General features: G+C 24.7%; 1 protein-coding gene across 1 annotated transcript; it reads left to right on the top strand.

Annotated features, from left to right (window-relative positions):
- Positions 1-359: 359 nt before the first annotated feature.
- MSCS (mechanosensitive ion channel protein, putative) lies at positions 360-5,921 on the top strand (the record flags this gene model as incomplete). Its single annotated transcript, XM_029004857.1, has 1 exon — positions 360-5,921. One exon carries the CDS (start codon positions 360-362, stop codon positions 5,919-5,921), a length of 5,562 nt encoding a protein of 1,853 aa, XP_028861504.1.
- Positions 5,922-15,365: the final 9,444 nt, after the last annotated feature.

Below are 15,365 nucleotides of genomic sequence, written 5' to 3'. Positions count from 1 at the left end.
TTACTTTGGCAGAGAAACACAAAGGACCATTTTTTAAAGGGGGAAATAAGAAAAACTAAAGGGAAGCATAAAAAAAAAAAAAATATATTGTCAAGTAAATATTATATAAGGAGGCAAATCAAATCATCTGGAAAAAGAACAGAAATATTAAGACAAAGGGTAGATGTCATTTAGGAGTGAGGAAGAAAAAAAAAAAAAAAAAAATAATAAAATAAAGCGGTAAGGATAAGAGATCACGTCAGAGAAATAAACCTCCGCGGAATTACCCATATGCAGCGTACAACCTAAGGGAGAAAAAAAAAAATACGTATATATATATATACATATTCGTATACGTATATATGCGTAGAGAGCCAAGAATGAGCTATTCGAAGGACGAAAACTATAAGGGTATTTCCAAATCGAAATATCCGCAGTCCCTGATAATGGATGTGTCTAGGTCATATATGAACAAGCAAGATAGAATAAATGCAGTAAATTTATATATTCAAAAGTCTTCATACAATGCTCAGTTTTTACAAGAAGATGAAGAAGAAGAAGATGAAAGTGAGAGTGAAACATTAGGTGATATAATAATAAGAATTTTGTCTATTATATTTCCTGATTTATCACCTTGGCTATGGTTTGTTATACATTTTTTTATGAACCTGGTAATTCTTTGTGTTAGTTTAAGTTCATTATCAGAACCGAATACGCATGATCCTATATCTGAACCGAAATATAATAGGGGATTTATTTTTGGAAGTATATATTGTAGTTTTTTAATATTAAGTATTAATATAGCTTCCTTTTCGATAATTATGATTATTCATGCACTTGTTCAGAAAATAATATTTGAAAAGTTGTTACAGCCAAGTGCATTATGTGCTGCATTTTACAATACTGTAGACCCAGAACTAGTATATCTGTTATGGTCATCAGCTCAAATAATATATTGGCGTAGTAATATGGTTTTAAAAAATGGTGTGAATGATAATGGAAATTATTACGTGTTAAGAATTTTTGGATATAAAGATGAACAAAATCCATTTATATTTTTAAACAGCGTCCACTGGCTAATTACATTCCCTATATTATTATATATCGTATTTGCAGCACGTTTACTTTTTCTTTCTATCATATCTTTTATTTTTGAATTAGGTTTTTTAATGAATGCCCATGATTTGTTAGGTCGGTATTTAAGGAAATATGGTATATTACGTAAATTTAATATTGAATGGTTTATGTTTGTAGCTGATAAACAAGAAACTATTAGATCTTTATTTGGATATGAATTATATCAAGATGAAAGGATTATTAGACAAATTGAAACCAATGATATTAGTAAGAAGTTCATACAAGAAAAAGCAGAATTATTGTTATTTAAAAATTTGCCTAGAAATTGTACATGTTGTAAAATAACAATGAATAATAAAAATAAAAAAAATGCTATGAAATTATTATTACCACCTATTTTTGAAGCTAAAAATATTGTCAAGTCCGAAACTTCTTCTATTAAAAATTGGTTAGCTTGTCATTATGTGGTTAATACATCTCCTCTTATTTTTTTATTAAATAATAGTATTGCCTTAACAAATAAAAATGCAGTTAAGAGTGCAAGTGAAATATTGTTTAGGCAAGTTATCATGTCATTGAAAATGTATTACCAGGAAAAAAATGATACATATGCATTTACTGGTACTCCAATGAATAATAATATTTCATCCGACGAGTTTTCACCCAGTAGAAATATGTTAGGCTTACATTTACATAAAACGTCCAGTGCACAAACAAAAAAGAGCTCTTTTCTTTATAATAATAAGAATGCAATAAATAAGTTGGACCTGGATAGCAAGGCACATACAAAAATTAACCTAGAAAATATTTTTAATGATATCGATCAGGATGCGGTCAAATGTGAAGATATCAGGGATGGACATACGGACAGGGGTGAAGCACAAGGAGAGGCACATCAATCGGTACGAGCAAATGAACCCCAATCCATGAACAGGTCTAAATCTAAAGCGAAACGTAAGTTTAAACCCAAGAGGAGCGTAAGGAATAGCAGTAGAGGTACGTCCCCTCAAGTAGTTAAATTGGAGGAAACAAATGAAAATAGAGAAGGTAGTAAGGAAGATAACAAATTAGCTATGTTAAAGGGTAAGCAGCATACTGATCAGATTAGTACTCATAATAGTGGTAATCTGAAGGAAAGCGGTGCTGATATAGATGATCAGGGTGAACATTGTGAAGGTAACCTTGGTGCTGGTAAGTATGGTGGTGATAATTACGGTGGTGATAATTATGGTGGTGATAATTATGGTGGTGATAATTATGGTGGTGATAATTATGGTGGAGTGGTTCGAAACGAAGACTGTGAGCAGCGACCCATTTATGTAGCGAGTTCAAACAACAAAAGAAAAAATGCCATAGTGAAAGACACGAAAGAAGAAAACAAAGGAGGAGGTTTAAACAATTCTGGGAAAGCTCACGTGAGGGAAGAGGAGAACGCATGTGCATTAAATACATCAAACGTGTCAAACGTGGAAAAAACATCGAGTATTTCGAGAATAACGAGAATGAATGACCATATGGATCATTCGGAGTTGGTACAGATTAGCAACACTGACGGTAGGGGTGCAATAAATGCAGTTATAAGCAGAATGGAGAAGGGGGGAAGTGATAATGATACCAAAAGGGCCATACATGTAGAAAATTTTGTTGAAAAAGGGGAAGGAAATATAGGAAAGAAGGTGGATCCAGATGCGAATGGTAAGATTGATAAGAATGATACACACGATAACGATGATGGTAACGATAATTCGAATAAAGCCTATTCGAAGATGAGGAGAACCCAATTTAACATACGCATTACCCCGTCTTTATCAGGAATAATAAGTGAGCAAAAGGATAAGGAGATACATGGAGAGAAGGGTTACAATAGCGAAGCGAATGACAAATATGCTTTTGAGGTTGGACCCAGTGTTAGTGCTACAGCCGGTGGTGCAGGAGGTACTGGGGCTGACATTAATAACGGTAAGGAAGAGCGGAATTTCTACCCAAATCTAGAAAATTACAAAAGTATGAAGGTGCAAATAAAGGATCTCTCTATTGAGGATGTATTGAAAAAAAAATATACATCAGACTCTTTGCATAATAGGGAAATGGAAAGGAAAGAAAATGGAAGTAATGATGAGGGTAATGGTAGTGATGTTGGTGATAGAACCGATGGAGGTGATGAAGTTCATGTGGGCTTCATAAATAAGGGATGTAATGGTAGTACAAAGGGTAGAGTTAAAAAGTGCTATAGGATGTGCGATTACGAAGAGAGTGGTGCTGGGGGAGGGGGAAAAAACAGTAGAGTAGTGTTCAATAAAGAGGGAGTATTAGGCAGTTCTTTATTACCTACAGATAGAGAAAAAACAAAAAATAAGGGAAGTAACATAATAATAGAGAGTACAGCAAACATGCTAAATGATACTAATAATAAGGAATCAACTGTCAGAGATGCAAACAATTCTAACATAATGTATTATCCTGAAAGGAGAAAAAAGAATATGGTAAATGAGACGAGCAAAATTAGTAAAAAAATGAAAAATAAAGGATCAGGAAATAATAAAAACACCTATTTTTATCACTCGCATTTATTAAACGAAGAAATGAATCTATTAGAACGAAGTGATGCTATAAATGTAAAAAGACTTAAAGAAAATAAAAGAATGAATATACGTAGTTGCTTATGTTTAAAGAGAAATAAAAAAGAAAGATTCAGTAGAATTAAAAAAGATATATCCTTAGAAATAGATGATCCATTTATTATGAACGTTACTAGGCCAATGCAATTAAATATAAATGGAAATGAATATGTAACAAAAGATATGATTGAAGTGTTTTTAAAACCTGAAGATGCAGATGAATTTATGAAAGAATTTGATTTATCTGGTCATGGTAAAATTGATATTATTATGTTTCGAAATGCAGTAATGAGAGCTATAACATGCCGAAAGAAATTTATAAAAAGTTTAAAAGGTCAAGAGAGTATATTAAAATTGGTTAGAAGATTAATGTCTATTTTATTATCTTTTCTTGCTTCAGTTGTTTTATTATTTATATTTGGTGTATCTGCTGATACTATTATAGTTACTGGAGCAGCATTTATAACAGCAGTTACAGTTATATTAAGTTATATGTATACAAATTTTATTACATCCGTTATATTTATTGCTTTTTCAAATCCGTATAATATAGGAGATAGAATAAGACTTGATGGAGGAGAGGCAATGTATATTAAAAAAATAAAAACATATACCACTGAATTTGAAACTACGACTGGAAAAATTGTTATATATGAAAATTCAAAATTAAGTAATGCTAAAATATATAATGAAAGTAGATCCAAAAATGCATATATAGATATAGCTTTTAAGGTAGATATTAATACCCCTCTACTAGCTCTAAAGGAATTAAGAAAAAGTTTACAATTCCTAGTTGACAGTAGACCAAGTGATTTTTGCAAAACGAAAAATCTATATTTTGGTTATTCATTACAACCAGGTCATTTTTATGAAATTAGCTTTTGGATCAAATGTGTTGAAGGATGGGGTAACTGGAGAAAGGTGTTTGAGTTAAGAACCGACATATATGACTTTATAATTCTACAATTAAGACTATTAAATATATCCTATAGACTCCCAACACAGAAAGTTGGATTTACCGCTCCTCTTAACATTATAGACACTAATAGTACTCATAACAACAGCGGCGTTAATAATAATATTAACACTGTTAATAGTAATGTTAACAGTAACGTTAATAATAATATCAATAATAATAATTTAAAAATAAATAGAAACAAGCAATACGACTATTCGTCGCCCCCCAAGGAAGGTAGAAACCAGCTTTTTATGCCATCTGCTAGGCATAAAAGAGAATTCGGTTCATTTCATTATGAAAAGAGTGGAAGGATGTTCCCTCAACATGATAAGTATTATAGAGATAATGACAACTGTTCTGAGAATAGAATGACTCATAACGGAACAAACAACACCGTTATCAGATTTTTTAAAGAACGGTCCAACAACTTTTGTGCTGATAATATCAATGACTATGCTCGATTGTACAGAAGACGGGGGAGGGAAAATGCCAAAAGTGCACAAGGATATACAAAAAATGTAGCGCACGAATGGACCCATAATCCAAAATTGGACCTGCACAAGGATGATGAATTCCTGAAGAGCAATTTCGACATGCAGACCGAGAGTTATAGAAATAGGTGCGCTAGAAATAATACTTCTATGCCTAAGTTTGTCACTACCACTGCTATGGATGCTATCACAGCTACTGATGCTACTACTGTTAATACTAACATCAGTACTAATCATTCAAACGAATTATTTTACTCATCAGATGACGTTTGTACGCTCTCCATATCGGATGAAGCTATTAAAAATGATAAAATGAATAACCCACAAAATAACTGGAACAAATGTAATAGGAATTCTTATTACAGCAATTATGATAGCGTTTTAGACCACAACAAATATAATATGTATTATGCCGCTGTTCCACGGAAGAAAAACTCAAATGGATATGACAACCTGGAAGTTAGTCAAGTAAGGATAGAACAAAACGACATATATGTCTGCAGGGAAAATACAGTAGCTGATATAATTTATCCCACTTATAACAGTAACATAAATGATGATATTGCTTATTGTAATAATGCACGAAACCCACCTAATACCATACATAATTATGAACAGCCATTACAAATGAATGACAATGAAAATGATGATATCTCTTATGATAGCTCTTCCGGTTATGACAGTTTTGAATGCGTTAAACACTTTTCTAATCTTCATAACCGAAATCAAAGATTTACAAATATGGGCAATGTGAAAAAAATTCCACATAAAAATAGTTTTAATAAAAAAATAAAATAAGAAATAAAGGAGTAGTTATATATTGTAATTTCCCCCTCTTTTTTTTTATTTTTTTTTTTTAATCATTCATAAAATGTATATCACGCATAGAGAAATAATCCTTAATTTAGAATTATAAAACGTGCGAAGATGTTAAAAAATACGTTATTGAAAAAGGGCAGTGATCACATGCATGAGCGCTCATTCAGTTGTGTACATATATAAACATATATGTACATATGCATACATGTAGACATATGTGCATGTCTAGTATCAAGTTATATGTCCTCAAAATAAAACCATTTTGGAGGGAAAAACACCTACCCTAGTGTTTGACTCGTCGCTTCTATTTACATTAAAATAAAAAATAAAAAATAAAAAAATGAATATACATATATATATATATATATATATATATATATATATATATATATATATGTATACATATGTGTGTGTCTTAAAATTTTTAACTCATTTGTAATTTTATCCCCCACCACTGGCCCATATACAATACACTTTCTATACTTCTTAAAAATTAAATTAATCCTATTTTAATTTACTTGTATGGATTTTTTTTTTTTCTTACATTTATATGCTTGCCCCAATTCGAGGAGTTATTTGCAATTATTTTTCGTTTACCGTTAAAATAATTCAATTTTGGCCCAAGGCTTGTGTGTATATATAAATCTATGCATATACACGTAAATACATATGTATGTGTATAGGTTTTTTTTTTTTTTTTTTCATAAAACGATTTGATACATTTCTCAATTGTTTAGTTGGATTTATCTCCCACATATAAACTGAATATCCTTTGTCTTTTTATGATTTTATTTATTCGTCGTTTCACAATACTTTTAATGAATTTTTCCTTTTTTTTAATTTTGATATTCCTTTAATGCATTAAACTTTTAAAATATTGTAAAGTGACAAATTAATGTAACAATTCTGAGTACTAAAAAGAAGAAGAATTAAATATTTGCTTTTTCTACAGTGCTAAGCAAAAACAATATATGCATCGCTGAAATATTTCTAACATATTGTATATTTTTTATATTTACAATATTCTGTTAAAATAATCTTATCTAATTTACTTATATGCTTATATGTATGCGTATATGTATATATGGATATATGTATGTACAACTTTCTTTTTATTACAATGAATCCTGTGTGTAAAAGGGGGAGATAGATGGAGCTTTAATAATATAAAAAATCTTTTTTTGGTTATGTTATAACGATAATGCCCATACAGGTAAAAAACATATGAAATTATATAGATAATTTTTTCCGCTTTTACTGATACATAACTAGTAAATTAGAGGTGTATTGTTGTGTAATTGTACGCATGATGACTCTAATAAATTTTATTTCTACTACGGGATCTATTCCTTTTGTCGCGATTTCTATTTAATAATTATATGTTATTAACAGCGTCGGCTTATATTCCTAAAAAAATATCAATTATATTAGGGAACGTTTTGATAGATAATCACAAAAATAGAATATACAAATATGTATATAAATTACACTAACATAATTAAAGAAAACTAATTAAATCTCTCAATTTCAAGTATTGGGAAAACGGAATATATAAAATGAAGAATATATATTAAAAAAATTTTTTTATATATTTTCCATCATTGTTGCTATAATAATAGGAAGATTTAATTCTTGTAACTCTCATTTGATAAGTTTTTATATTCACATTTTTTATGAAATGTCTGAGAATTTTTACCTGAAATTTAACGTTATTATTTGTGAAATTTTTTGACGTTATTATTTGTGCAATTTTTGACTTTATTATTTGTTCAATTTTTGACTTTATTATTTGTGCAATTTTTGACTGTATTATTTGTGCAATTTTTGACTGTATTATCTGTGCAAAATTTGACGTTATGTTTAGTGCAAAATTTGACGTTATGTTTAGTGCAAAATTTGATGTTATGTTTAGTGCAAAATTTGACGTTATGTTTGGTGCAAAATTTGACGTTACGTTTAGTGCAAAATTTGACGTTGCTTTTTGTGCTAATTTTAGTTTTTATTTTAATATCAAATTTAACTTATTTCCCCCTTTTTTGTAAAATCAGTATATTATATGATGATAATGATGAATGAAAGAAAAAAAAATTAAAAGAAAAAAAAATCTGCGTAAATGTTCTATACACTTTTTATTTGCTCAATTATGGTAACGTGAAAATAACAATTCTACATAGCACATATTGCCACTATAATAACAATGATATCGAAACTTCAATTATTTAAAATAAATTAAAATCATGAAATTGTTTATTTAAATTTGTTAAATTTCTAGATTTTCATATAGAATAAAATGCAAAAAAAAAATTCTTCTATTTTTCGATTATATATATATGTATATTTGTATATATATATATGTATATATACGTATGTAACATCATAAACTTTTTTTCTATACAATTTTAGCTAGAAAAAAAAGAAAAAAAAACACTGTATTTGTATTTCATTAATATTCTGAACATGTAATAATATTTTAAATATGTACATTGTTTTTACGAACGGATTAAATAAAATTAATATATCAGAAAAAAAAAGTACTACATACACGTAGTATTTCTATAAAATTGTTAGAAAAAAAAATATTATTTTTTCTTATTTTTAATATACACAGGTGTTTTAATGTAACACATGTGTAATATATATTTACTGATTACAGTTTTAAAATATGGAGAAAAAAGAGCATTTAATAAAAATACAAAATGCCATAGTTCTTTTACCTTAACATGTCATAAATTTTAAAAGTATAATTTTTATGATATTCAATAATAAAGGTTAAAATACTTCAAAATATTGAAGTTGAAAGAAAGTAAAATAAAAATAACGTGTTGCACACACACACAAAAAAAAAAAAAAAATAATATAATATAAAGTGAAATAAAATGATATAAAATGATATTAAGTCAAAAAAAAAAATAATAGAATGAAATTAAGAGAAATAAAATTGAATTAAATTAAGTGAAATAAAATATAATGAAATTAAGTGAAATGATATAGAATGAAATGAAATAAAATAATTGTAAATTTTCCCCAACCACCTTTGAATTAAATATATTATAACGACGTATGTACCATTTAAATAATCTTCTAACAATTAAATGATAAATATTTATCACTACATTTTTGCATTTTATAAATAATGCGATGTACATTTTTTTCTAATTTTCCTTCTATTTATTTATCTATTATTTAAATATTTGTTTATTATTTTGTTTATTTATTTATTTATCTACCAATTTATTTATCAATTTATTATTTATTTATTTTTTTTACATATGTCGTTGTTACAAATATTGTATAATTTCTTATAAACATATTGAAAAATATTATATATTATAATATATTCAAATTATTTACTTTTACACACAGAACAAAATCCAGGATACTGTTGAAACTATATGCACACACTTCAAATGAAAAACAATAAAAATGTCGGAAAAAAAAAAAAAAAAAACAGCATTCTACTATATATTTTTAACCGCGACATGATTATAATAATAAAAAAAACAAAAAGAAAAAAAAAAAAATTTTTTTTTAAAATTATATTATCATTTATATTTTTTTTTAATTTTATAATACACTATTAATTGCATTTGATAGAAATAACATTTTAGCTTTTATCTTCAATGTTTTAGATATGAATCTTTAATTTTTTAAAGGAAATAAAAATTATTTTAAATTAACTTTTAATATCATGTTTATATCCATATTATTCTTCATAATCTACACACTTAATAAATATAATTACAAAATTTAAAAAAAAAAAAAAAAAGCTAAAATCTATTAAAAAATAGTTCACATTTTATTAAAACAAATACACTACATATATGTATTTATTTATATGTATATTTTTTTGTTTGCTGTTGCCACGATTTTAAAAATTTTACAATTTTTAATATAAGGTTTATTACATATACATATTTTTGTACACAATACGTAAACATATATATATATATATATATATACATAAATACGTAAATACATATATATATATGTGCTATACGTGTATGTCCATAAGTTAGTAATTGAAAGAAATAGGGTGATGTAAATAAATTATAAGTGATGAGAGTTTAACACGGTAACCATAATAACATTTTTTTATATTAACCACAATAGATGTTTGTTACGCTTACATTTTTTAAGAGAGTTAAAATGTTCCATTTACTTTGAATATTTTATACCTTCGTCGAGTTTTTATACACACTCGTTCATAATAAGATAATTTATGAAGAATAAAAAGGTAACTTTCAAGACACTTTAATTTTGTATTACATAAGTTTCTTTATTATTTTAATTTTTTAACTAAAAATAATTCTATACACATGTTTATATATATATATATATATATTTATTTATTTATTTATTTATTTATTTATTCGTTTATTTGTTTATTTATTCGTTTATTTAATGATGTGTGCCTTCATATGTACGATTAATGCGGGAAAAACTCATAAAAAGTAAAAAAATATATATACATATATATATCCTTCGCAGTAAAATTTTGATATCATTTAATTGGTTTTACATTAAAAATTACGAAATAAAGAACAAAACTCCTGAAAATACATGGAAAAGTTATATATTGCAGTTTTATATATTATGTTAGTATGTCGTTCCATTTCATATATTTGCCTATAATCCTTTACACTTTTAAATAGTTTCATTTGTTTATTTTTTAATCTATAGCTATTTATTACATTATATATTATTTGGCTAAATCTACAAAGATTTATGTGAGTGCACATTTTTTTTAAATTTGTTTTGTACATTCAGATTTGTTCTTTGTGTGAAAAACAAAAAAAAAAAAAAAAAGAAAGTATTTCATTATGAAGAAACACTTAAAATGTAACAAATATATGTCTGTAGAAGTAGTTTATTTATGCAATAATTAAATTATATGGATGTGTTATTTTTTTGGAGTATAATACATGAAATACTGTATGTACTCATATGTATGTACATACATGTATATACATATATATAATATATATATATATATTTTTTTTTAATTGTGTGCATATCACATAATATATATATTTCTATAAAATTTTTGTTTTATGAAGAAAAAGGGTCTTGTGCTAGTGATATATTATCTTATAAAAAAATAAATGCATATGTCAAACGGTAGAATATGTATGTATATATATATATGTGTATATGCGTTTATGTATATTTTCACGAAATAAGATGACACAGTTATGTACTATTTGTTTCCTACAAAAATAAGCTGTAAATGAATACATAGAACAAGTAAAATTTGTATTTAAAAATAAACAGTATACTATTTTTCCTACTCCTTTTAAGGTTATTTTATAAAAATTATTTTTACTTTTTAAATATGTGCACTTATTTCGTAAGAAATTTTATGTTTACATATCCCAAAGCAAAAAAAATGTATGTAAAATAAAAAGCATATGAATATATTTATATTTACCTATATATATATCATGTTTAAATTTTGTTATCTTTTTTTACAGTATATGCATTTATTTGAATGTATACTTTTCACTTAAATTTTTTTTTTTTATATTATTGCATAAAAGCATGTGTTTTTGTGGTGCATGAAAACACACATTGATATGTTACATCCTGCATGCAATTTTGTTAATATATTTTTTCCAATTTTTATATTTTTTGTAATATTTTTGTAATACCTTTTGTTATATTTTTGTATTATTTTATGTCAGTATGTGAAAATTACATGCACACCAAGCAAGGAATCTTCATAAGGTTTTGTTTAAAGAACAAAAGCAAAAAACATAACAAAAGAACAGTATAGAAAGAAGGAACAGCAATATTTTTTTTTTTGTTTTTATAATAACATTCGGTTGTAGAAACATAAAAAGAGCATAATTTTTTCGATTGCTGTACGTGTGAATAATATTTTATAAAAACACCTTTTGTTTTTTTTTTGTTTTTTTTCATGTTCTTCATTTGTGTTCACAATATAACATTCATGTTATTAATACGTATTATATTAATGTATATATATACATATATACACATATATGTACATATATATACATAAAATTATACATAAATATATATACTTATAACATGCACATACTGTAATATATCATATAACATATACATGTAATATATATTTTTATTTCTCCACAAGCAGCGGAAACATGCATATGTTTGATTAAAATTTTGTTTTCTTTTTGTGATGTCAAAAAATAAAAATGCGCATATAACATAAAAAAAAAAATAAAGGAAAAAGCGAAAAAATATTAACAAAAAAAAAAAAAAAAAAAGAATGTATAATGAATGTTCGTATCATTTTTGTGTTAATTTTTAATATATTATGAATATACATTTTAGTTAATGTTCTTTCAAAATTGTAAAAATCTATGCCAGTATTTTTTCCTTACATATACTATATTTATATACATGTATATATATATAGCATGTAAAAGAGTTATTTTGGTAACATAAATTATTTATATATATATATATACAATATTACGTAAATGAACAAAAAAAAATTTCTTGATGCTCGTTTGAATTGTTTTTTTAAATTTTTTTTATAATATTTTCTAATAATATAGAAAAAAACGCATGCTTTTTTTTTTTTTTTTTTTTTTTTTTTTGATGTATACACCACCCCACTGTTACGTATTTTTATTTTAAGGCAGTTATTTCCAGAAAATATAAACTAAAAATAATATATATAATTATTACATGTATATATATGCACAATTATTTAGTACGATATGTATGTAATATATATATATATAACTTGTATGTTTGTATACATAATATATATTGTGTATGTATGTATAATAAAAAAATATTAAAAGTATATATAATTATATTTATTAGTACCTACATGATGTTTTGTATATGATGTATATGACATATTGTATCGTTATTTTGAAGCACACAAAACAAAAATATTCTTTTTATATAAATATTTTCTACATAAAAAAATTAATTATATTTTTTTAATTCTATATCTATATATGTATATATGTAGAAATATTTATATATGTATATATTTGCTTATTTATTTATTTGTGTTTTAATACTGTTATTATATCGTACATTTTGTGTTCAATTTTACATTTATTTTTTATATCCCCCCCACCACCAAAAAAAAAAAAAAAAAAACGTTACATTTTTCACAACTCGTAATATATATATTATTTTATATATACATCGTATCCTTTAAATTATTTATTTTTTTTATAAAAATTTCCTTTGCATACGTATTTACTTAAATTATTATATGTTTTTTTCATATTTAAATATATTTCAACATTTGTATATAAATGTATATCAAATTCAGTCCTATGATGTAGTAAATATATACAAATATATATATATATGTATGCAACATACATAAATTTTTATACATGATATAAAATACATACTATATAACAAAAAAAAGATATATATAAAAAATACTTGTATGCAAAAAATAATTATTTGTTTTCAAATTAAAGGTACGTATTCTTAGAAAAATATATATGTTATTCTTTTTATTTCCTTTTTTTTTGTCACGTTTTTATAAATATTTATTAAGAATATATATATATATATATATATAAATTTGAATTGTTTTCAAAATATACTTATGCATTATATAAAAAATATAACGTTATTCTACATTTATTAAAAGTTTGACTTTTTTTTTTTTTTTTGTTTTGCATAATATTTATTATTCAAGTATTTTATTGTATATTATATATATACATATATAAAAATTCGCTGGTATTCTTTTTTTTTTTTTTTTTTATGTAGAAAAAGAGTATGTATAAAAAAGATAAAACACTCTTGTATATATTGTACTTACGTTATTAGAACACATACATATGTTTATATATACATATATATATATATATATATATATATATATATATATATATACGTATATGTTATATTATTATATAAAAAAATATTTCCCAAAATAATATCTATTTTTCCTTTTCCCCCCTTCCGTTGATTTAAGGAAATTTATATTTATGCAATGATAAATTTTTTTTTTTTTTATGTTATTGCATGAGTGTAATTTAGTTATATAAATAATCCTTTTGTAAGAGTTTTGTGAATTTCTTATTTTTACGTATTTTGTGATTTTTGAAGTGCATTTATACTTATATGTATATATATATTACTTTTTTGCAACGTGCGAACGACAGTATTTATAGGTTTAGTAGGAACATATAAAATTATTAAAAAAAAAAAATATATATATATGTATACATATATATATATATATAATTATACTTGCACGAAAAGTACGTAATTAGTTGGAAATTTTTATATATTTAAAAATATCTTATTTTAAATTAGCAATCAAAATTTTCCGTTGTTTTGCATGTATCTTCTTGTACGTTTCCTTAATATTTATTTAAATAACAGCACATATAAAAAATAAAATTTTGTATCATGAATTAATAAATTTAGTACATAAAAAATATGTCGAAATATATATGCATATTCATGTATACGAATGATGGCAGTTCTTAATTAAAATAATTTACGTGAATTTCGTTTAATCTGTACTTATTTGTATATATATATGTGCACATATGTATGCACATATTTATGTACGCATATGTATGCACAATTATACATACATATAAAGTTGTAAAGCGTTGTATGTACTTTTTTTAAAAAAGAAATTCATCTTTTATATGTCTTTATGTACACATGCATATTTATATATGAATATGCATGGGCATACATATGTAATAAATAAGATGTATATGAACATTTTACATCATCATAATCGTGCAACTTAGACAACAGTGCATTTTTTAAGGACATATAGGAGGAAAGAAGGTGCATTATGCTTTTTTAAATATATTTATTATATATACTTGCATATTTACATACATATATACATATATATATACATACATATATACATATATTAATACATATATACATACACATATACATACACATATACATACACATATACATACATATGTATATATATAACATACGTACTACACATTTATGCGTATTTTATAATAAAAAATGTATGTCTACGTGTATCTTTTTGTTTAATTTTCTTTTACTTTTTTCTTCCATTTCATGTTTTTATTTCTTTTATTTTCCATATTAACGTTTAATTTTGCCTATTATTTTATATAATTCCCTTTTTTTTTTTCTTTTTTTTTTGTTTAGTTGTTTTTGTTTGCCGTTTTATTAACAGAGATATACATTTTTTTTGCTGCAAAAATTTTAAATTGTGTACACTTCTTTTTATGTTATGTTGTAGAAATTAAGATGTGTTTTTGTTCGTTTTTGAGGTATACGTAGAAATTTTTTATTATCTTTTTTTTTTTTTTTTTAATTGTATGGAAAACATTTTATAAAGGCATATATAAAGTGGTATGCTTACGTATGTGCATATATATTTTATATTTATGTAAAAATTGAACGTTGTGCAAAAGGAGCATATATGCATGTTAA

This window comes from Plasmodium malariae (assembly GCF_900090045.1).
Source record: "Plasmodium malariae genome assembly, chromosome: 9".
Taxonomy (NCBI): Eukaryota; Apicomplexa; class Aconoidasida; order Haemosporida; family Plasmodiidae; genus Plasmodium; species Plasmodium malariae.
Note: the sequence above shows the minus strand (reverse complement) of the source record. Positions and strands in the feature narration are given on the sequence as shown.